This window comes from Tachysurus vachellii, chromosome 21 (genome assembly GCF_030014155.1).
Source record: "Tachysurus vachellii isolate PV-2020 chromosome 21, HZAU_Pvac_v1, whole genome shotgun sequence".
Lineage (NCBI taxonomy): Eukaryota > Metazoa > Chordata > Actinopteri > Siluriformes > Bagridae > Tachysurus > Tachysurus vachellii.
In genome coordinates this window covers 9,907,440-9,929,856 of record NC_083480.1, presented here as the reverse complement: position 1 = coordinate 9,929,856, position 22,417 = coordinate 9,907,440, and the positions used below count along the sequence as shown (strand labels likewise).

The 22,417-nt window shown below is 39.1% G+C and overlaps 1 protein-coding gene across 11 annotated transcripts in view; it reads right to left on the bottom strand.

Annotated features, from left to right (window-relative positions):
* macf1a (microtubule actin crosslinking factor 1a) overlaps window positions 1–22,417 on the bottom strand; it is a 157,399-nt gene that overhangs the window by 88,693 nt on the left and 46,289 nt on the right. For 9 of the 11 annotated variants that reach the window (XM_060897627.1, XM_060897620.1, XM_060897623.1 and 6 more), the window contains 2 exons: window positions 7,582–7,643; window positions 2,532–2,621 (listed from right to left, as the gene is read on the bottom strand). In XM_060897627.1, the coding sequence (XP_060753610.1) occupies window positions 2,532–2,621; window positions 7,582–7,643 (152 nt within the window). Of the gene's footprint in view, window positions 1–2,531; window positions 2,622–7,581; window positions 7,644–11,245; window positions 11,468–16,278; window positions 16,418–22,417 lie in introns of those variants that run through there. The other 2 variants (XM_060897626.1, XM_060897629.1) reach the window with 2 other exon arrangements.

Sequence of the window (22,417 nt, the reverse complement as noted above, 5' to 3'; positions counted from 1 at the left end):
ACACACACTCATATGGTGATGGATGCAGTGGCCTGGGTGCAGAATGCAGGTGTAGTAAGTTATCACTTCAGCAGTGGGAACAACTTTACTAAGATGTCACTGAGCACATGGACAGGATCAGCTCCATGACTGAGGCAGAAGAGGCATTTGAGCAAGTACCCTACTGCCTCAGAGTGGACACAGAGTGCTGATAACACACCTGGTGATTAATGATCTGTCCTGTGTGGCTTTAGTTCTTTACATGGGATTATTTTACTGGAAGATCTATGAGCCATTCAAAATAATGATAACTACAGGTGAAGGTTATTTTTTGCCACATAAACACAATGTGATGGACACCATGGGAGAAAACAACACCACCTTGTGGCTGGCTGAGGTATACTTTTTAATCTTACCCACATCCAGTCTTAGTGAAGGTAGAAAGTGTCTTAATATTAACCATTATTTCAGTTTACAGGTTGTGTATCAGTCAGTCCTTCATGTTAATATCCATCCATATTATAATCAAGAAACGTATTTTCAAGAACTTATTAGAAGTTAGCAGAGATAAAGAAGTAAAGTATAAACACTTTTAGTGTTCTTATGGTTAGTTTTTAACTATCTGTACTTCAGTTGAGTTTTTCCTTCACCTAATATTTTGGACATTTTATTTCAAGGAAGAAAATCTTAAACACCTCGCTTTTTAAATCTTAATTTCCAACAATACCACATTTCTTAATAATCAGATACTGGTGTCAGATTGGTGACTTTTTAACATCAGGCACCTTCAAGGAAAGATGTATACATGATCCAGATGTAACAGTAAAATGCAAACTATATATTAAATAAAACATTAATCTCTTATTACACAAACCGTACTTATCAAGGATGTTTAACAGCGAGCCAGCTATTTGTGCTTAGCTTGCATGCATCATCAGTGTCCTTGTCATCCTACTGTATCACCAGCTGTTGTTAGTCAGCATTAGCTCATGATTTCACATGTTCCTTTGTGTAAGTGACACTAATTTACCGTCTGTAGCTAAAATCATTGAGCGATTTCGTCTTTGCGAACCTCTGCTGTCTTGCTTTAATAAAAATGTAAGAGTTTATAATGTTCTTCTGTAAATAATTCAAAGCTGTACTTTTATTTATTTATATTTATTTAGAAGAGTAGCTGTACTTTTTTCATGTGTGAGGAAATTCTCATGCGATTGAGGTTGAAAGTCAGTAACAGCTGGATCTAACAGCACTGTGAATATGCACGTATTAGACCTGACATCTATAAGCACAGACACTGACTACAGACTACACACACTACATCATATGGCAGTTAATTAAGACTAATAGTTGACTGAGTAATTCTTTAAATGTTTTTCCTAACCATAAAAGTGTTGAAAAGTCTTAAATATGTCTCTGTCAATTTATCCTTAATGGATGCAAACTGTTGCACACAACTGCAAATGTCTTGGGTTACTTTCAGTTCCTGTGTAAACTGTACAGATAAAAGTCAACATTAAAGTGTGTGCTCTCGTATGAATGTAATCTTGTGTGTGAAGCTAAGGTCTGGTTTATGAGTACAAATAAACCACCATTAATGAGGATTCTAAATTTGTCTTTATAAACACTGATTTTCTTTCTTTTTTTTTTCTTTCTTTTTTTTTTTGGGGGGGGTGTCTGATTAAATTTAAATCTGCTGTATATGAGCGTAATATAACGTAAGAATTCCCATAATGAGAGTTTTATATTCCATGGGGTTAAGTGCACATCACTCGCATGCAGCTTCAGGATGTGTGTGTGTTTATGCAGGTCTAAGATATGATAGGGTTTGGGGTCACACATACTCCCTGATCTCCATCCTCTTCTTCCTCTCCACCCAGCAAGATGAGTGGAGGGGCACGAGACAGGCACGGCTTCTGCAGAGTTGACCCGCCTTTGTGCTGATCACAACAGAGAGGGATGAAAAATGAAATGCTGAACAAAAGCAACAAGAGTAAGGTAAGACAGGAGAGGAGAGATTAAAAGAATAATGCAAATTAAAATGCAGCTGAGAAAGGAGTAAACCTAAAGACAGCCAAGCAGTTTGCTTTTGCTTTCCATGTGTAGTATAGAGAAAGGAATGATCAGGAGAGAAAGAGAGAGAAAAGGAGGAAGAGTAGATGAGAATGAGAGAGAGAGTGATAGAGAGAGGACTGGGGCTTGAGCATGTGCAGTAGTAAGATGGTGATTCAGAGCAAGCAGTAACTCGATTAAAATCCATCCATCAACCCAAGGACCTCACTGTAGTTTCTGTAGTCAGTCTTTAGGGAAAAGAAGAAGGAAAGTGATGCTGAGCTCATCAGCATTGCACTGTGCTTGGGGTCACTATGAATCTGTGCCGTCATGCCTGACTATGTGAAAGAGGATGTTAAAGTGATGTGATATGAGAGCACAAGTATTCGTGTCTAAAACTCCAGCTACTTATGAGTAACTTCACGAGCACATACAGAAGTGTACTGAGCCGGATTTCAGGGCATGTTTGTGTAGGTGTGGTGACTCCATTTGTGTTTCCTCACCAGCGTGACTCCTGACAGCACCTCCAGCAGAGAGATGAGGTTGTGTCCATCTCGCAGATCCTCGTACAGGTCTGTGATGTGCTTCCGCACCTAAACACAGAGAAAAAACACGAGACACTGTGTGAATTTAAAACTGATGTTGAATTCTGAATTAAGCAGCATTTACAAGTCAAATATCTTACAAAATAGCTTAAAATCTTTTCTTTGCCCACACTGCCATACAACCATTAGTAACAATATATCTAAATGATTTAATGTAAATCAAACTCTCTGCTGTCCCATATCTGTCCAGCAGAGGGCAGCAGATGCATTTAAATATGAATTGGAAACCATAGTTCTCAGGAGCCACTGTAGCAGCAATGTATAAACATTAGAGGTAGATGTCCTGACTTCTGACAGTTCAATGTGATATAAAGTGAAGTGTAAGAGAATGACCTTCCTAGTTACATGTAGGTTGAGTGCAAAGCAAACCTAAGTGATTTGTGTGCAGGCATAATGTTTTACTCTACACCTGATCAGCCAAGCCTGTACTTCCTCACTGCAACTTTCACCACATCCAACAGCATGAAAGTCAAGAGACTAAAGACATGTGAGGATATATCAATTATATACATTTGTGTATATTGAGAGAGAGAGAGAGAGAGAGAGAGAGAGAGAGAGAGAGAGAGAGAGAGAGAGAGAGAGAGAGAGAGAGAGAGCGAGAGAGAGAGAGAGAGAGAATCAGTTGTCAGTCAACCAGAAATGAAAACTTTTTACTCATAGTAAACAGGTTCTACATTGCAGGTTTCTTCAGCATGAGGTCATGTTTATGTTGTAAATTATGTTGTACACAGACACAATGACTTCAGTCAGCAGAGACTTCTATATGGGTATTTAACATTTACAGCATTTAGCAGATGCCCTTATCCAGAGCGACTTACATTTTTATCTCATTTTTATACAACTGAGCCATTGAGAGTTAAGGGCCTTGCTCAGGGGCCCAGCAGTGGCAGCTTAGTGGACGTAGGAATCGAACTCACAACTTTCCGATTGGTAGCCCAACACCTTAACCACTAGGCTACCATATCCCCCTACCATATAATACCATATTAAAACACATTCATGCTCTCTCTCTCACACAAACACACACAACACATTTCAACACAGTCATGTTACTTCACCTGCTCAGTTCTGACCGTCATGTGAACCTATTGTGTATGTTTCCACAGACATAGCGACTGATCTGCTTATCATCACAGTATTTGTTGTGTACCCTTTAAAGTTACTGGGTTACTATTTCACTGCGTTTGATACTGGAATGGAACCACTACGTTGAATACGGATTCGGAATCCACGTTTTTCTTTTTGATGACTGCTTGTCAAGCTAGCAATTAAACTTAAAATAGATGTGTGCTGGGTTTGCAGAAAGCATTCACATCTACTGCACATGTGCTGAATTGAATCATCTTACAGGAAATTAAATATCAGAAGTTTATCAAGGTGAATTAATGTCAAAGGATGCTTAGTGTAATATTTCTAGTAATTTTCAAAAGTTCATATGTAACAAATCATATCATTAGCACAAAGCATCTACAAAATTTTACAGAAGCTACACATTGTGACTTTTGCAGGAAACTCGCAAGTATTATAGAGAACAGCAGCTCTGGTTCTAACAAAAATAACATGATTCCATTAATATACAGATTTTTAATATATTAACAAATCTAAAGTGAGACTTCACATAATCTAAGGCTAATGATAAAGTTTCTGTCTTTCTTTCTTTCTTTCTTTTTTTGCCTTTTAACAATTATTTATATGGTAAAGTTTCTGTTTGAGATTTTAATTGAAACATTTATGGAAAGAGTTTAAGAGCCAGCACTATGTAATGAGCTGTAAGATTCCTGACATAAGAGTTTTCAGTCTTCATTAGAGAGGAGATTAAGCTGTTCTGGTTTCTCAGACACATGGGGAGGTCAGGAACAACTGTTTATAATATGTGATAACAGGATCTAACTTGTTTCACATGAGTTTTATATCATTAAATGTAACTATAGCGTGAAAAAGTGTGATGTGTTGTTTATTGATACTTGTAATATGTAGTAACTTGTAATAAGATTTGTAAAAATGTAATCCTTAGGGGAAGAAAACAGTGGAATGAGCAGAGTAACACACTTCAGGCTGTGCTGCTATACAAAAAAATCAACCTCAAAGTGGGTTATTTTGGATCAACAGCTCAGCTTATGTGTTATTCCTTACAAACTCATGTCCTACCAACCAACCAACCAACCAACCAACCAACCAAGGAATCATCTATCCATCATCCATCCATCCATCTTCTATACTGCTTATTGTGGAGACCCAGGAGACACAGGACACAAGGTGAGATACCCTCTGGACAGGGTTCTGTCCCATTTTTGTCCCATCTGTCCCATCTGTCCCACAATTTACAGATGCCAATCAACCCACAAAGCATTTTTTGGATTTGGGAGGTAACTGGAGTACCTATAGGAAACCCCACAAACTCCACACACACACACACACACACACACAAGGGACGGCGATAATAATCAGACCACCACCCTGGAGGTGTGAGGCAAACGTTTTAACCACTAATCCCCAATCTGATTAAAAATAATCCCGACAAGAATTACTACCGGTTGAGATGATAGGAAAAGTGTTGTAATTATTCTGTTATTAATCAAGTCAACATTGTTGCATCACACGTTGCCACTTGCGGGCAGCAGGTCGTTCAGTGGCCACGAACCAAGGACCTGAAATGTTTCCACTTTTGTAGTAACAACACTGTTCATGAGCCTTCCAGAGCTTCATATGACTGTGCAGCAAGGTAGTGAACTCAACCAACACATCCAAACCCCCTATCTTAAACCAACCCAAGCTTACCAGAATTAATCGCTGTCTATCTGAATATCATGATGATTTCATATTATTAATAGTCTAACATGGCAGGAAACAAGATCATCTCACTCCAAAACACTGTCTTCCTGAATCCATTTTAAACCTCGTTATTCTTTTCATACTCTACCCTTTCTTTTTTCTTCATGACTGGAGACCGTGCCATCCTCCATTCCAGTCAGCCAGAAGGTCACATGTCTCCTCAGTAAATATAACTCACAACGTTCAGAGTTTGTGTAATGTTACAGCAACGTTGTGCCAAGGGACCAATCAACCTGCAGTCAACCACGTTACAGAAATGCAGCTTAAGTTATGAGGTCATCAGCTCTGTTACTCTGTGCTCTGATTGGTCCCTGATCCTGCTCTTAGAACACCCAGCATTCCTCATGTCCACGCCTCGGCGTGATCAGTGAGGCTGGCCAGACAAACAGACTTCTGCCTGCCATAGCCCCACACAGCAAGCAAACAGAATACACTATATACACTTAGACACATGAATCACAATATATTCATTTCAATTCATCCTCAAAAAAAAAACATCCTCAATTATATAAAGTACTGGTCAAAAATCAATCAAATAATCATCAATCACAAATCATATAAATTAGATTTCGGTTTCGCTGTTTCTGAGTGTTGTGGGTTTATGTTATACAGTTTATTTATTTACAGTGTTCCTTTTCTCCATCGCCCACTGTGTAGTGTGTAGAGCTGTGACTGCACACAGCACACACTGCCTGCTTCAGTGACATATCAGACTGCCAGAAATAGGTCAATCATGGGAAACGGCATTTTGTGCATTTGATGGATTTTGCTGATTGTTTTATTTTCATTTTCTAAACTCAATCATTCGCTGATAATGCCACTGCAATGCAATGTGCAATGCCACTGCAGACTCATAGGTGGGTGAAGTGAGGTTACAACAGAGACACAGAAGCTGTAAACTCCCTATAAACTGCATTCAGTGGATTGAATTATCTGTTATTGTCTAGTGATAATTGTCTGGAAGGTCGTGCTCAGGCTGGCAGCTCTTATCTGCCTTGCTGCAATTTCAAACATTGGTACGTTTTCACATTTTTGGATGTGACTCATCGGGACTTCCATCCACCAGGATAGAAATGTATCATAATCTTTTTCGTTAACACCCCCGAAACACATTCACACTTCTCAAATATAAATCATGTCCATTTTACATTTACTGTCACATCTGTGTTACGTCTACTAACCTTTAAAAGTCTTAAAAGTATTTCTCTCACCCTCCTTAAGAGGTTATAGGTGATCAAATATCAATATATCAATATCTCAATGAGCGTCTGGAGACCTGGGGTGCTGCCAAGCACCTTAAGATAACCTTGTTTGGTGCATTGTAGTGCTGAATGAATTACTGAATTAATCAACACTCTCTGACCAATCAGATTTAAGAATTAAGTAGCACTGTGATATAAGAACTGAATAACTGAATAACTAAAATGTTGCAGCACCTGAGCAGACTGAGGAGAGGGTTCCTGTTTTAACTGATCCATGTAAGCTTATATTTATTTATGGATGGAGTTACTTTCTTAATATTTGCTTTGGTAGACTGTAAAACAAAACAGGAAATAACGTTAGATAATAAAATCTCAATCATGATGGTTTATACCCTAATAGTTTTGAGTCCTGAAAGCTTATTTCCTTCTTTATTATTATTTCCATCCATCCCTCCATCGATCCATCCATCCATTTATTAATATATGTATTAAATTATGTAGTAATTTAATGATTAATTTATTGATTTATGAATTGATTTATTAATTTATTAATTTGTTTATTCATTTATTATTTATTCAACACTTCGTTATTAAGTTTAGTTTATTTATACTAAGAAGACTAGACTAAGAGACTAAGAGGAGTGACTGGGTTTTTATTATACTCCAAGGTTTATACTGTTGCTGGACACAGACAGCTCCTTTGGACAATGTTTTTAAATGCCATGCATGCTCTAATATCCTGTGCTCTGTAGACACTGCCACATTTATAAAACAGTTTACCTGAATCCATACCATTGTGGCTCGAATACAATGGTATTCAACACATTTTAATGATCAGACAATTCAATGGTGCCGGTCCTTAACTAGGTTATACACAGAAAGCCAAGAAAATAACACGGCATGTTGGACTGTACCTTGATAAGGTGCTTGTTGACCCATTTGGTGAAGGTTTTCTTCTGCACCCTGTCTCGCTCATCTGCAAAGGAGGACAGATAAAGAAGAAACAAAGGGAAGAAGAGAGAGAGAGATTTAATGCTGGAACACCAAGAGAACTGCAGTGTCATTATTGTGCCCTGTATTATTTAGAGAGGCTCCTCCTGTTCTCTTGTTTTCAGACCAGGATCTAAAAATATATAGTGATGATAAGTAACTTCTGTGCTTATAAAGCAGATTATGTAAATACAAAAGTTTTTATTATCCCATTATAGACCAAGCTTGATGCTGAACAACATCAGCCATATGAAGCTGTACTTGATGGAAGTCAAAAATAGACAAGATTGATAAGGGACTTGCAGCAGTTCTGATTTAGACGACCTAAATATTCACTGACCTTCATGTGAACATCTCCATGTGGGACAATTAGAGTCATTAACCAAACATGATACACATTAATTCAATCTAAAAAATCTAACTGTGTGGAAACTTGGATTTTCTGATACTCTGCATAACCCAAATGCAACCATGTAAATAACAACACACACACACACCCGACCAGCGAGGCCAGGTCTACATTCATTTACAGAGAACATGGAATATTTATGGAAATCTAAATGCTTCAAACACATAGACGAAAAACATTTGAAGCACAGTGAGCTCAATGGTCTGTACAAGTGACCAGAAGGTTATACAGTCAAATACCAGATGCTGGAATACTGCACAGAACCCTTAGTTTTCAAGTCTTGATGCATGTGCTGAATTCTGCTACAATTAAAATCCACTTTTCATAAAAATGTCTCACAAAAATCTATGTAAATGTGGATCACATTAAAGAAGCAGTCTGTCAGTTTCAAAAGACTCTACTGCAATTCAAACACTGAAGCCACTCCACTGACATTACACACGACAAGACTTTTCCTAGTCAAAGTAAAAAAGGATAATAAAAAATTATAATACATAAATAATATCTGGAGACATTGTGACTTTGAGATCTGCATTCATTCTTATTCTGAGCCATGAAATAAAATATATTTAACTTTTTGGGAGAAACTTCTTGAGAAACTTCTTTTTTAACTTCTTTTTATATACATATATTTGCACGTTTACAGTAGCCATTTGGCAGTGAGGTAGATAAAGCTTCTGCTCGACTTTTTTACTTACAGATGCAGACATTATTAGATGCTGTTAGTTTTAGGACAGAAATATTACTATTGTAAATTAGGGAAAGAAGAGGAGCTTCCAGGGTGTCGATTAATATCAAATTCAAAACGCCTGCATAACTGTCAATCATCACAGATGCTAATCTGTCATTTTTCTTGGAAGTCTTGACACATTTTTTTTGTGTGATTACTCATAACAGCATGCTCCGATGCTGAAATGCAGAGCTCCTCTATAAAACATCTAAAAGGGTAGGCAGGTCTGAAAAACGCACTTTTTAAAAAGTGAAAAGACAAAATCTTGCACTGTAGAAAAATTGTGTGAGCGCAGCCAGCATATGAAGCAGGTCTGAGTGATACAGCGCTGCGTCAACACACCAGAGCAGTGAGGCAGCAGGGCCCAGAATAGAGCCTGACAACACAGCCTGAGAGTGAATTTTATCCATCCCCGACTCCAGATTTCGTTTTCTCTTCCTCCTCTTTCGTTTATATTCCCTCTTCTCTTATTTAAGCTGTTCTGTTGATGGGGTTGCTATGACAACATAGCGATAGAGAGGCCATGTGGTATGGAGTCGTGATGACCCACCTCCTTTCTGTGATAAGCACACATATTACATCACACTCCCAAGCAAGGGGTCAATATAAAAACTGTGAATGTTTAATTTATTGGTTTCTTATCACACACTAGTCATCTTATTAGCGGCAGGATTAGGAGCTTAGTTTTGCAAAACATTTTGCATAAGCACCAAAATACAGAGCATGTCTAAAGACAAGCAAGCGACACACACCCACTCCATTCACACATATTTACACACAGGGAGCAAGGAATTGCTTCAAATTTGCACTTTTTTCACCAGAGGGCATGTTTAACTGGTTTTTCCTACTAAAACGGTTTTGCTTTCATGCAAGTATCAGTGTGATTTTTCATCTGAACTAACAGGTTGCCTGAAAATACAACACCCTACAATGTGCAGATATTCAATATGACAACATTATTTCAGGTATAAGACAATGACTTTTCAGTTAAGAGAATTATTTCAGTCCCATCCTTTTTGGACGTCCACCATCTTGTAACGTCTCATTTGGCAGTAGGTATTTGTACTGACTTAAAAGTTTAAAATATTACTATTTATAGAGCATCGTAAATCCCGAGCACCAACATTGCTCAATGCTTTCTAACTAGCATAGCGAATTCTTTCAACTTGAAATTCTTTTGATAAGAAGTCAGATAAGAGCCGAACCTTTGCCTATAACTATAAGAAATAAATATCAGCCTGATTTGTTAGATGTGTGTTAAATACACACGTTTGTATTTAATACAAATACAGATGTGTGTGATTTCAGTGTGCTACCAAAATAACAGGAAATTTCCAAAGGTTATCTACCATTAACTAAACATCTATCTAATAAATTATTTCAAATCTCATACAAAACATCACTAAAACCCCCTTCCTAGAATACTAATGTTATCTTTAGCCTACATCACATATTACCTACCTTTAGGCAGCTGTATCGGCTGTTTCGGTATTAATCTAAGCTAAGTACAGTTCACAGCAGCTACGTGTCTTATAACGCCACAGATTTACGTCACTGTGCAAGTTTAGTTTACCTCAGCTTCAGCAGACATTTCAGTTACAGAACATCCAGTAGGTAAATATAGATAGCTATAGCTAATGTTTATTACCTGAACTCCTAAACTGCGTTAATTTGGTATAGCAGAGTGTAAAAGTAGTTAAAAGAATAAAACATTATAGCATGTCTGGGACCCTACTAGTAATTTCATTATTAAATATTGCCTAATAGTGAATAATGAATTTGTGACTGCAACTATGAATTAAAGACAGATTTTAGCAAACAAAACACAGATAAAACAGATGTCCCAATCACATATCTCCTACTTGAATAAAATACCAGTATTAGAGCTTTGAGTATAGACCAAAGAATGATACTGACCTGACACCAAGTTCTCGGTTACCAAGCTTCTCTTATCCAAAACACCAAACAATGATTACAAACATTAATATAATTTGTTATCTGTGTTCATGGGAAAGATCTGTGCTGCACCGACAACATAAATATCAGTGGTTTAGATCATAAAATAAGAAAATCTGATCAGAAATCCAGCAATATAACCTGAAATTCACCCCCTGCAAACTTTTAAGGAGGCTTGCCCCTCTGTCCCGGTTAATCTACTTTTTTGTATGACACAAAGGACATCCTATTACACAAACTATAAACATAGACATAATACACACAGAAACCTTGACAATTCAGTCACACAGCTGGAGTGACAGCCACAGAGAGGCACATGTTCCTCTATATACAGGGAGTCATTGTCATGCAGTGCTACTACTACAAACACAACCAATAACATCTCCACACTTAGTCTACTGTAGCACTGAGTAAACAACCAACACCAATCACACACACACACGATCACAGCCTGATACACATGGTTAGTCACCCACACACAAACAGAACTGACCTGTGCAGCACATGAGCGTGAACAGGTGAGCATTGAGCCTCTGTTCGTTATAATAATCCGGCCACATTTTCTCATTTGCTTTAGTCCTCTTTTAGTCCAGAATGCATGACCTTTCGCTCGTTTTTTCTCTCTTGAACCATGTCCTTCTTAATCCAGTCGACGTCAGATAAAGATCCAGAGAGAAATGTGAGAGCAGGCTAAATCCCAGCACCTGAGGGAAAACCGGTGAGTGTGTAACTTGCAGTCGCTGCCATGGCAGAGCTGACACTAGGGCTCCCACGTGTGTGTGTGTCATGCACTGACTGTGAGCTCCTCCCCCACCGAAGTCTAGAGTTCCCCTCCACATTCACAAGCCTCTTCAGCACGAGGCTTCATGCACAGCTGTCCACAGAGGTAGGTAAAAACGTGCGCTCTCGCTTCACATCTCACTCACAACTTGAGGATGAGTGTTTACTTCAGAAGTCTCAACAGTCCATGGAACTTTCCAGGTAAGTCAGGCTGCAAGACTGAACAAGAAAAACGCAAGAAGACGTACTTCTAAGCACTTGGGCGTGATATTGTTTCCTTTATCGCAAACTTCATAAGGAAGTCCAAAGAACAGTTGAGCCAGAGCAGGATGTGGACGTTTATGATGATGTCATGCGCCATGGTGGTGTCTTTAAGGAGACAGCAGTCAACTAAAAATCATCAGCCTGCATATTCTGGTGTTCTGCATTTAATATGAACACTGTGTGTGTGGGAGCTCTGTGGAGGCAGTGATGCCAGCAAAACAAAAGTGAAAGTGAGCACTCAGGAGAGAAGGACCTGGAAAACTAGAGGAGTTCTGGGAAAGCTCTGATTTCCGTTAAGACTTGAATGAGTGCTGTACAAGCGGACCCTCGGGCTCTGTATCAGTACCCCAAAACTTAGATCTGTTAGATCTAAGGCATAGAAATTGTCCCTTTTCTATCAAGAATCATTTAATCTCTAGGCTTCTGAGCATTCCATGTAAAACTCTGATAGGAAACAAAGACCTACTAAATGCCAAGAACTTTATACAAAGCTTCCCCATTTCATTAGCAATTCTATTCTATTCTATTCTATTAATTCTATTTTATGATGCAATAACATTTGTCTGTCCAAAATTTTGCCTTTTAAATGCTCTATTCAATCCAATGAGGGCAACTTTTGAAGCAAGACCCATGAGGAACCTAAACTTCATCACTATTCAAATTCAGTTTCCCACATTTGTTGAGTCAGAAAGGATTTCTTTTTAAATCTGCATATATTATAACATGCATGGTAAACATGGAGAATATTTGATTTTCCAGCTACAAAAATCAGCCACTGAATTAATAAATAAAAACAAAGAACATTCAGACAAAGTGCAAGTTAACAAAACAGCACATATCAATCTCTCAGCAATTAGCATGATCACATCACATATCATCACAACACAATAGCGACAGACGCGTTAATCAGCAGAAGCCACTCAGGAAGGATGGTTCTCCTGCACCTTTGTAATCAGTCAAAGAGTTTAAAGGTCTGCTGACCCAAACACTAGCTGAGACACACATCCACAAACTCCCTCTATCAGAGCTTTAACGTCACTCCCTCCTCCTCTTCCTTTTCCGGGCTGCTGAGTCTCAGACTGTAATCAGTGTGCTATCCATCGTCCTGTGTGTTCCTTTCTCTTCTTCATCCACTCTTCTGCGATCTCTGTTGTTGTTGTGGACCTTTCCTCGATTTCTTTTGTGCGCGAGTCTTATTGCGTAGCTTCTGTTCTCCTGCAGCCTTCCAAACTAAAAATAAATCAGAGCTTACGCTAAGAGCTAATGCCACACAGCACGCTTATCCCTCTCCCTCCCTCTCTCGCGCTATCTCCATCTCGCTCTCCCACTCTATGTAATATCTCTGACAGTCTGGAGTCCACTGTCCAGTCCTGTTCTTCTACACGTTTCCTTAATCCATGCTTGTTTTCGGTTTGTGTTTCAGTATCACTCTCTCTCTCTCTCTCTGTCTGTCTAAGTGCGTAGTGACGTTTGAGGCTGGCATGGTACGCATTCTCTCCCCCTACTGCTCGACTGTCCTCTGTGAGCTGCAGAACAAGTGAAAGTCCAAGGGAACTTCCGATCAAGCGGCGATATTATGAAACAAAGCGAGTTTGGGAACAGCACGAGACTGTGGAGACAGATGGCTTGTATGTAGCAGTGGGTATATTCCTGTTATAGACAGAGCTCCGACATGCTGACCAGACTTCATCATCTCATTAGCTTCTATTACACATTTGTGCTCCTTGTGACCACAGAGCTGGAGCAATGATTAACAGAATGAAACCAAATTAATGCTGACACGTGTGGAGCAGTGTGTCTACCAGACTTCTGCAGATACAGAGCAGCTTCTGAAAGCAACCTTGAGCTAAAGTGCATCTTTTTAGTGCATCAAGATTTAAAGTGCATCTTTAAATATATTGCAAATAAAGAGGATTAAGATGCAAACATAATGCAGAAGAGAAATGAATAATCAGAAATGAAAAGGAAGTAAAGAAGAAAAGAGTGTGTGTAAGTATATTTTTCCCTACACAAAAAGCACCATTTAACAATAGGACCATGAAAGTCCAGACCATGAACAGTACACACCTCATTGTGGCCAATAGTGGGAAAGGCAGGTAGTGAAATAAACATAACGTCGCTGTCAGGCGGAATCCTCGTATCTCCAAAACCGTTATTTTTCAGGAAATTAAAAAAACGCCGTACCTTATCTGCAGTGCACAGGGTTTAGTCCGTGTTGCAGTGGATTGTCTTGCGCTAAATTCCTGTCCTCAGACGAGCACCAGAACTAGCGGCGTCAAGATTTTTTTTTCTTTGAGCCCAGTGTTTTGAAGACATTTACCTCAGAAGACGTGTTGATTCGTTGCGACTCTTCTTAAGGAGAAATTAAGCGGGTGAAGCTCTCCCGCGGAGTGAAGAAGAGGTGGACAGTTGAAGTGTCCAATGGAGTTATGAGATTTGCGCTCAAGCTATTTTCAAGACTTTAAATTGGTTAATAACTTATAAAAATAACAGACCCACATGGGGACTGACCAATAGCATCGACATGTGAAAAAATATGAAATCGTCCAAATTTGGACATACGAGGTTTCCGCCTGACAGCGACGATATTCAGAACAGGAAGCTACTGTCATTAATGACCTGTTCCTCAGACACAGGAAACAAGGACAAGGGTACAAACAAATATCCAAATGCTATGTCTAGATCAGAAGCTTAGATTTAACTGTAACTTGCTCAGACTTAGATGACTTCAGCATATTCAGTGCACCATAGCCAGACACCAGCACACAGAAAGAACTGCTGCAGTGTTGAGCAATGACGGTATGAGCCTGAGAAATAAAGTAATCGTGAGTAACATAAGGTTAGTGCTGCTGTGATCAGACTGAGAGATCAGACTGAACAGTGACACGGTGAAGAGAAAATCACACGATGTACAATGAATACCCTTAAAGATGATCAAGGAAAGAGATGGCCATCAGGACAGTGTCCAGAAAGATAACTGATGTACAAAGATATTATTTAACCAGGACCGGCACGCACGCATGCACACAAGCACACACACACACACACACACACACACACACGTGGGCACACACGCACCATTGCACAGAATTATTCATGCAACAAATCAATATGCAATGCCCAACTAATATCTAACCCTAACATTAACCTCAGTAAGTGTTTTTTTGCACCATTATATCCTTCTTTTCACATTTCTTTCATCTCACATTAATCATTCTGATTTTAACCAGTCAGAACCTGAGTATTCAACCCAGTCCACCTTCTGATGATCCCTCAAGACTGACGCGGACAAAAAAATCGTTTATACCCAACTATCACTCTCACTTAAAAGAATAATCTCACCTGGATCCTTGAGATTTCTTTCTAAGTCTGATGCTCATATTAACCATCCCTCCAGCACATTGAGACCTACAGTATGCTTTTTTACAAATATAATCCTCTCTGTCTGTCTCGACTCAGCAGTGGTTTTTCTCGTATTTCAAGTTTCGCGCTCATGTCGTCTCAGACAGTTTTTCAGCTTTGGCTTGCTCATCAGGAATCCAAACCTACATCCGAATTTCTTAAAACCTGCTTTGTGACAAGGTGTATTAATAAAACAGCTATACAAATAATACTGATGCCAACCTGACGAGTGAATTGGGTGATTAGTCTCCACTTTTATCAGACACAACACTAACATCCTGTCTCTATACAGTCATCTCAATCTTCTCCAAACTTGTTAAAGCATTGTGTACAAAAAAAAGCAACAGTTTAGTGAAAATCACACTTGAAATAAAATCAATAAACCAGAACAACGTTATATTATGTTTATAAAGGGGCTATGAAGCTAATAAAGCTAACAAGTCACTACAGCATATAGCCACCAGATTAGCGCACTACTTAAATCCTCAAACTTTAGTCTGTAGTCAGATGCTGGAACTTCTTTTATGTATAATTTCATTTTCTCTTTTTTGAAACATGAGGAAAAAACATGGACTCCTGAATTTTCGCTTTATGTTAGCAAAAGCAAACTTAACTGTAATGTATATTTACCTGTTTACTGTATAGTCACATGCTGTACATTTAACATTCTAATGAGTCAATATGTTTTCTAGTATGTTATTAGTATATACAGCACATGTCGGGGAAAAGTGCTTATTAGTTACTGCTGATGCTGGAGCCATGTTTGTTTCTTGGAGGCGTTGTCCCTAGTCGGAGATCGGAAAGTTAGTTACAATTTACCAATTTGTTAAATCGCACACAGCAATTTCAGGGGAACATTAGCGTTCAAAGGTACAAAGAGCCTGTGCACTACAGCAGAAACTCCAGCCCCATATGTAGTTCCTCTGTGATAAATTTAGCACCACTTGCATGTGAGAGCATTGATGTGAGTCAAGGAGGCCACAGGAAGAGGAGGGCATAGAGAGGAAGCTAGCATGGAATTGGCAGAGCTGCTTAGTGAGGTAAAGAGAGAGAGAGAGAGACATGAAGACAGAAGTATACCGTCGAGAGCTGCAGCTGTTCGTCCTATTCTGCGTCTGCGACACAACCACACACCGGCCACTGTTACGAAGTGCACGGCCACGACCAGCACGGACGTCCACAGAGCCGGATCCGACAGGTCCATCCTCATCACACGGTCTCTTTGTTTTTCAGATGTGTAAATCTCTTGATCTATAGCTGAACCTAGAGTGATCTAGTTCTGTGAGTCATCAATCATGATGCAAAAAGCACCATGTTCGTGCGCTCCTGTTTGATCTCTCTGAACGTCTCTGACACGGTGAAACAAACTTGGGAGAAGAAAAGAGGATCTCAAACGTCACGGAAGTTTCTGTTTAAATTTATTCTGCTCTGAATAAGTTAACTCTTGAGCTGCATCATCCCTACTGTGTCGGTTCACCGACACACACACACACACACCCCCTGTCTCTCTCTCACTGTTGAACAGAATTCCTTTCCTCTGAAGCAAGCGCCGGGTGTTTATCAATTGCTAGACAGAAAATGACTAAAATAGGAAAATAAAGCGATGCTCACAAAAAATCTATGCTCACAGTTTACCATCCTGAGCCTCAGTGAGCAACACTGTGTGTGTGAGTGTGTGTGTATGTGCATGTGAGCGTGCCAATATATCTCTCTGTTTATTCTTGTGTACCTCTGTTGCTATGAGAGAGCATTTCCCTTCATGACCCTATTCTGTGCGGTGCGTCCCCGTCTTCGTGGTGTGGTGAGAGCAGCTGGCTCATTCGACTCCTGAAGTAGCGAATGATGTTGAAGGACGTGTGGCGCACACGTGTCCTCATGGAACATAAGTACAGGCAGGAGACGTTACAGACGGCTGTCCTGCCAGCAGTGGATTGTGACTGTGCTCGGTGTTTGACAGTAAGTGTGTGACAGGATGCAGAGCTAGGAGATAAGTCTGTGTTATTAGGCCTGAAGCTGCTCATTATTCTGCATCAGCCGTGCTGAAGGTGTGCTAGAGTCTACAGGAACACTGGTGCAGCATGGACAGACTGAACACACAATGAGTCATACTGAAGGCCTGGGGGTCTTAGGTCACACTATGGGATGATGATTAGAAAGACAAAGAACTACAGAAACATGTTAATGGGCTATTTCTAATTAATGGTAGCTTTTACATTCACAGTGTATGTGATGACAAAAACTTTCACTCTATAATAAAAGCTCAGGGGCTTCAAATAGATTGGGATGAATTCGATGGATACAGGTTCATTGAAATGCTGGATACAGTCGTCTCAGCTGACTGTCAAAATCTTAGAAAATGCTCAATGTGATCCGAGGGAATAGCACAAAGATATTTCTTTCTTTCTTTCAATATGAGTTGAGTTAAAGCTCAGGGATGGATGCACTGACTGCTAGATGCATTTGCTGCCATTGTTCACCATCTCACCATAAATAAAATACAAAAATGCCATTGGATGCTGTAGCCAACACAAGCCTGTCAAAAGCCATCTTCTTTTTCTACTTTCAGCTTTTCCCATCAGGAGTCACCACAGCGAATAAGCTGTTTCCACCTAACTCTCTCGGGATCCTCTACTCTTGCACCAACTTCATGTCCCCTTCTAACACATCCATACATCTCCTCTTCGGCCTTCCTCTTGACCTCTTACATGGCAGCTCGATCTCCAACATCCTTCTACCAGTATAACCACTCTCCATGTCAAAAGTCACGCTTCATAAACTTATCAGCTCTCTAGTGATTTTCGTTGTGCTTGATGTGGGGTGAAAAAAATCTTTTTCTTATACGTTACTTTGTTATGTGAAAAAATAATTAAATGATTTTCTTTTTTTTTTTTAAGATTTTTTAATCAATCTAGAGGACAGAAGTAGGATAGTATGACCTCTAGTGTCGATTAAGTTAATAGTAGTCTGTGCAGCATTCATAGATTCTTTTTGGTGAGCAACAATTAAAGGTTTTCTACTGACAAATACAGTGTATGTACAGTGTAGGTTATATATTGTAATGCTTTAGTCTATGAGGTCAGTGCATGAAGTGGATATAAAGTCCTTCACGCAATAAAGAAAAAAAGATGAGTAGAGATGAGGGAACTACTCCACCGCTAAAATATAACTGTGGGTAAACAAATAAAAATAACAATCTGGTATAGTTACATTTGATAATGGAAATAGGATGATGCTTACAATGGTTTTTAATCATCTATGCTGCAATACATCATCACCCAGAGATAAGCTAATTACATTTGTAAATAATTAATGAATGTGTGTAGTTTCATCCAATCACAGAACAGCTGTAGGCCTTCGTGCTAGGATATTGTTTGTGGTTTGAAATATAAATCGTGATTGAAAGCTAAATTTACATATATGGCTAATTCATATTTGTTTGTATACTAAATCTTTTCTGTCATATACATGTAAATTATAGACAAACACGTATAAGAGGATATGAACTGATTGTTAAGCCGCCGGTCTCTGTGGATGTGAAATCGCAGGTGAAGACCTTACAGTTACTTTACTCACTGAAATCTTCATCAGGGGACTTCCAGTGTCAACTTACTCTCAGTTCTCTCTGCCATATCTAGTCATCTGTAGATCTCTGCCACATCATGTCTTTCAGAAAGATCACCAGAGTAAGACAGTAAGGTGAAAATGTGGCAAGAAAATAGCGTGACAAGAAAATAGCAGGGAAAGAACAGTGTTGTGACAAGTAAAGGCAAAAAAAAAAGGTGGCTAAAAAAACGAACAACCGCAAATCTGCGGGTGGCTGTGTGATCTCACTGCGGTGGAAAAGCACCACTCTGAGCTAGCATGTGGAAGACAAAGACAAAAACGATGAAGAAGATGAGGAAGATGAAGAAGACGAAGAAGAAGACAAAGAAGAAGACGACAAAGGCAAAGAAGAAGAAAAAGAAGAGTACATGACTTATGATTCTAAACAAAGCATAACTTTGCATCCTATAAGATTCATGATCTTTGTGCTTCACAGGTGGTTATTACATGAGAAGCATCTAAAATAGGGATTTCCCCCAGACAGAGAATTTCACTCATGCACACACACACACACACACACCTTAGAACAAAACTGCGTTATGCAAACCACAGTTACTATGTTATGCATGCCCCAGTTTCATGACTATGGTTACTATGCCATCCATCTAAACACAACGGACACTAACTAAACTAAACATGAGAAAAGTCTGAATTAGAGTGTAACATAATAAATCTTCCTGTTGAACATTTTCACTGTTAATTAGTCATTTCTATAAAGCAAGACAATTTTTAAAAGTGAAATATCATAGTTCAGGTTTTTTACCTTAAGAAACAAATGCTGAAAATAAAGTAAGTATAAAATGAAGAGTGTGTTTAAGTGTATAGGGTATATTTTTGGTTGGCACCTTAATGGCTGCTTGTGGAGGACTGTGAATGTATCCATTCATGCACTGAGAAAAATCTAGCACCCTCCACACCCAAATCCACACACACACACACACACACACACACACACACACACACACAAGTCACTCAGATACCAAATTCCTCTCAGCTTCTGTAAAGGCACAGTAAAATCTTACACTTGCTTGCTAGTCAGTGTCATGTCTCATCTACTAGCTGTGTGTTTCTGGCTGATGATTCAGCACATACTCATTCCTCTGAGCTTGTTGTTAAGGTCACGCTGACCTTCACACCCTCCCTGATATATGATCCTTTCACTAAACATACTTTCTCTACTGTTTACATGACAAGCTGTAACCAAAAGCACATACATATTACTTTAGATAAATTACCTTCATAAAAGAATTATAGTAGCAAAAAAATAACAACTTAGTAAACAAAGCTCAAGGGAAAAAGAACAATATTAGTGATTTCTGTGATTAGACACCATTTGCAAACCTTTTTAAGTAAATGTGCATTTCCAGTTGTTCAAAGGGAAAATATATTCACCGGATAATTTTCAGTAAGAGCTTTATCATGGTTAGGGTGGCGATAGATCCGATTATGAATCCATCACATACATACATACTACATCTTCACACCAAGTAGTAAGTCAGAGTCTCCAATCCACCTACTGAAATGTTTTTGGAAGGTGGGAGGAACCAAAGAACCCCATACAGCCAATGGGAGAATGTTACAGTTCACACATAGAGAAATTCACAGGCTCAGGTAATAAGCAGGGACCCTGGTGAGCTCCTGGTGAAGCAGAAACCATGATGTTCCACCATTCTGAACATATCAATCACCAACATCTTTTTAGTAAAGCTCTAGTAAGACATCAAAAACACTGACCATAAAACAGCAGAGTTTATGAGTAGAATACTCTTAGCAGCTTCAGAACTAATAACCCAAAAAAACAGTCACTTGGTCAGCTCTTTTCCCAAAGCAGCCACTGTATATTCCCTGTTACACCTCACCAATCAGAAAGGGGGCAGCCTGGTATCACATAAAACAAACCAGGAAAGCGTCGCATGCACATACACACATAATCCTATGTTCCCATAATTAAGAAAACTGGCAGCTGTACACATGCCGCTGGTCAGGCCTCACAGGAAACGACTTGGTGAAAATACGTGTGATGCCATATCATGACTCAGGACATGGATCTTGCTCAGAACTGCTGACATTAACACAGATGTCTGATTGCCTGTTCTTTCTTTATGGTTAGTGGTAAGTGTCTTGTACACATTATGCTAATTACCACCTAAACTGAGATTAGTTTAAGATTAAGGAATCAGGGCAATCAGTAATGCAGTGTAGGAATACAGCAAGCGCTCAGAGGAGTGTGTGTGTGTGGACATGGTCAGTGAACAGAAAATGAGCACATCTGCCTCCACCCTGTTTGAATATGTGCTTAGGTGCCATCAAGAGATTACAGAAGACTGAGCTGTAGACTGAATTAACACATAGACAAAGCTGAAAATGCCACCAAACAAACCGCATCCTGGAAACGGCCTGCCTGAAATACACATACAAGAACCAAGCGCAGGACAATACTGGGCCTGTACTAATTCTGCAATGATCCATCAAGCTCAGTTAACAGGATGAATGTTTGTAGGTCAAAAAAAACTAACAAAAAAATACCCACAACCCAGACAGCTTTCTTTGCAGTAATTATGGTATTTATGTTCCATGCCACTGCAGGGTTTAAAAAGCAATATATCAAGCCAATAAAGGTCAAAATAAAGACCTTCAACCAAGCAAACCATTTCCAAGCACTACAAATACATCACCAGTTCAACCAGCCTGAACATAGCGTTAAATATCCCAGAATTTAAATAAAATATCAAACATCTAAATAACCGCTAGTAAGCTAGCTCACATTTGTCACAGATTGATGTGAATATTCTCTAAATTGTTACATATTTATTAACAAAACTGTCAATATAAGTATATTTATATACTCATGGTTTTAGTCAGCACTAATATTAGCCTAGCATGCAGTCTATTCTTTAGCTACCACTGATGTCTTACAGTTTTAAGATGTTAAATTTGCTAACTCAACTCTAGAGATGTTCTAGTCGTTCAGTACTTATGTAGGAGAGTTAGCTTCCATTTAGCTTCTAACACCACTGGTTCTCATCACTTTTGTGCCCAAAGACATAACTTAAGATCCTTAACTTATTAGTGAAAGAGCTTTAAGAAGTTAGATTACTTAAGTTCTTATTACAGGTACACAGTAAATACACCAGCAAGCAGGAAAAGGTAATGTTTAGAGCATTTTCATCATTAAGAATGTATCAAATCACATAATCCGAATATAAAAGGTTTTAACAAAAACAGTATAAGGTTTCTGAATGCACGGATTTGGTAAAGTGCTAAGAAATAAAGGAGGAAATCCCTGAAATCCCTAATGCCAATCCTAGAGTTTCCCTCCAAAACTTCACCTTATTACTTTAACTGCAAAGACAGAGATAGTTATAAAGATTTATCTGACCACAATGGTGAGAAAGTTGTGTTTGTGTGTGCGAGAGTGTGTGAGAGAGTTAACACCGGCACAACAGTGACATCACAGGTAATGGCTTCTGCTGCTTAGGGGTTTGGACTGGGTTCAAACCGCAGGGTGAATAAAAGAGGGAGATTTATCGAAGCCCTTTGCTAATGCCATAAGTCTATGAGAAGGGGCCAAGGTTTTCACTGTGATGGCACAAGAAAGTCACTGTATACGACAGAA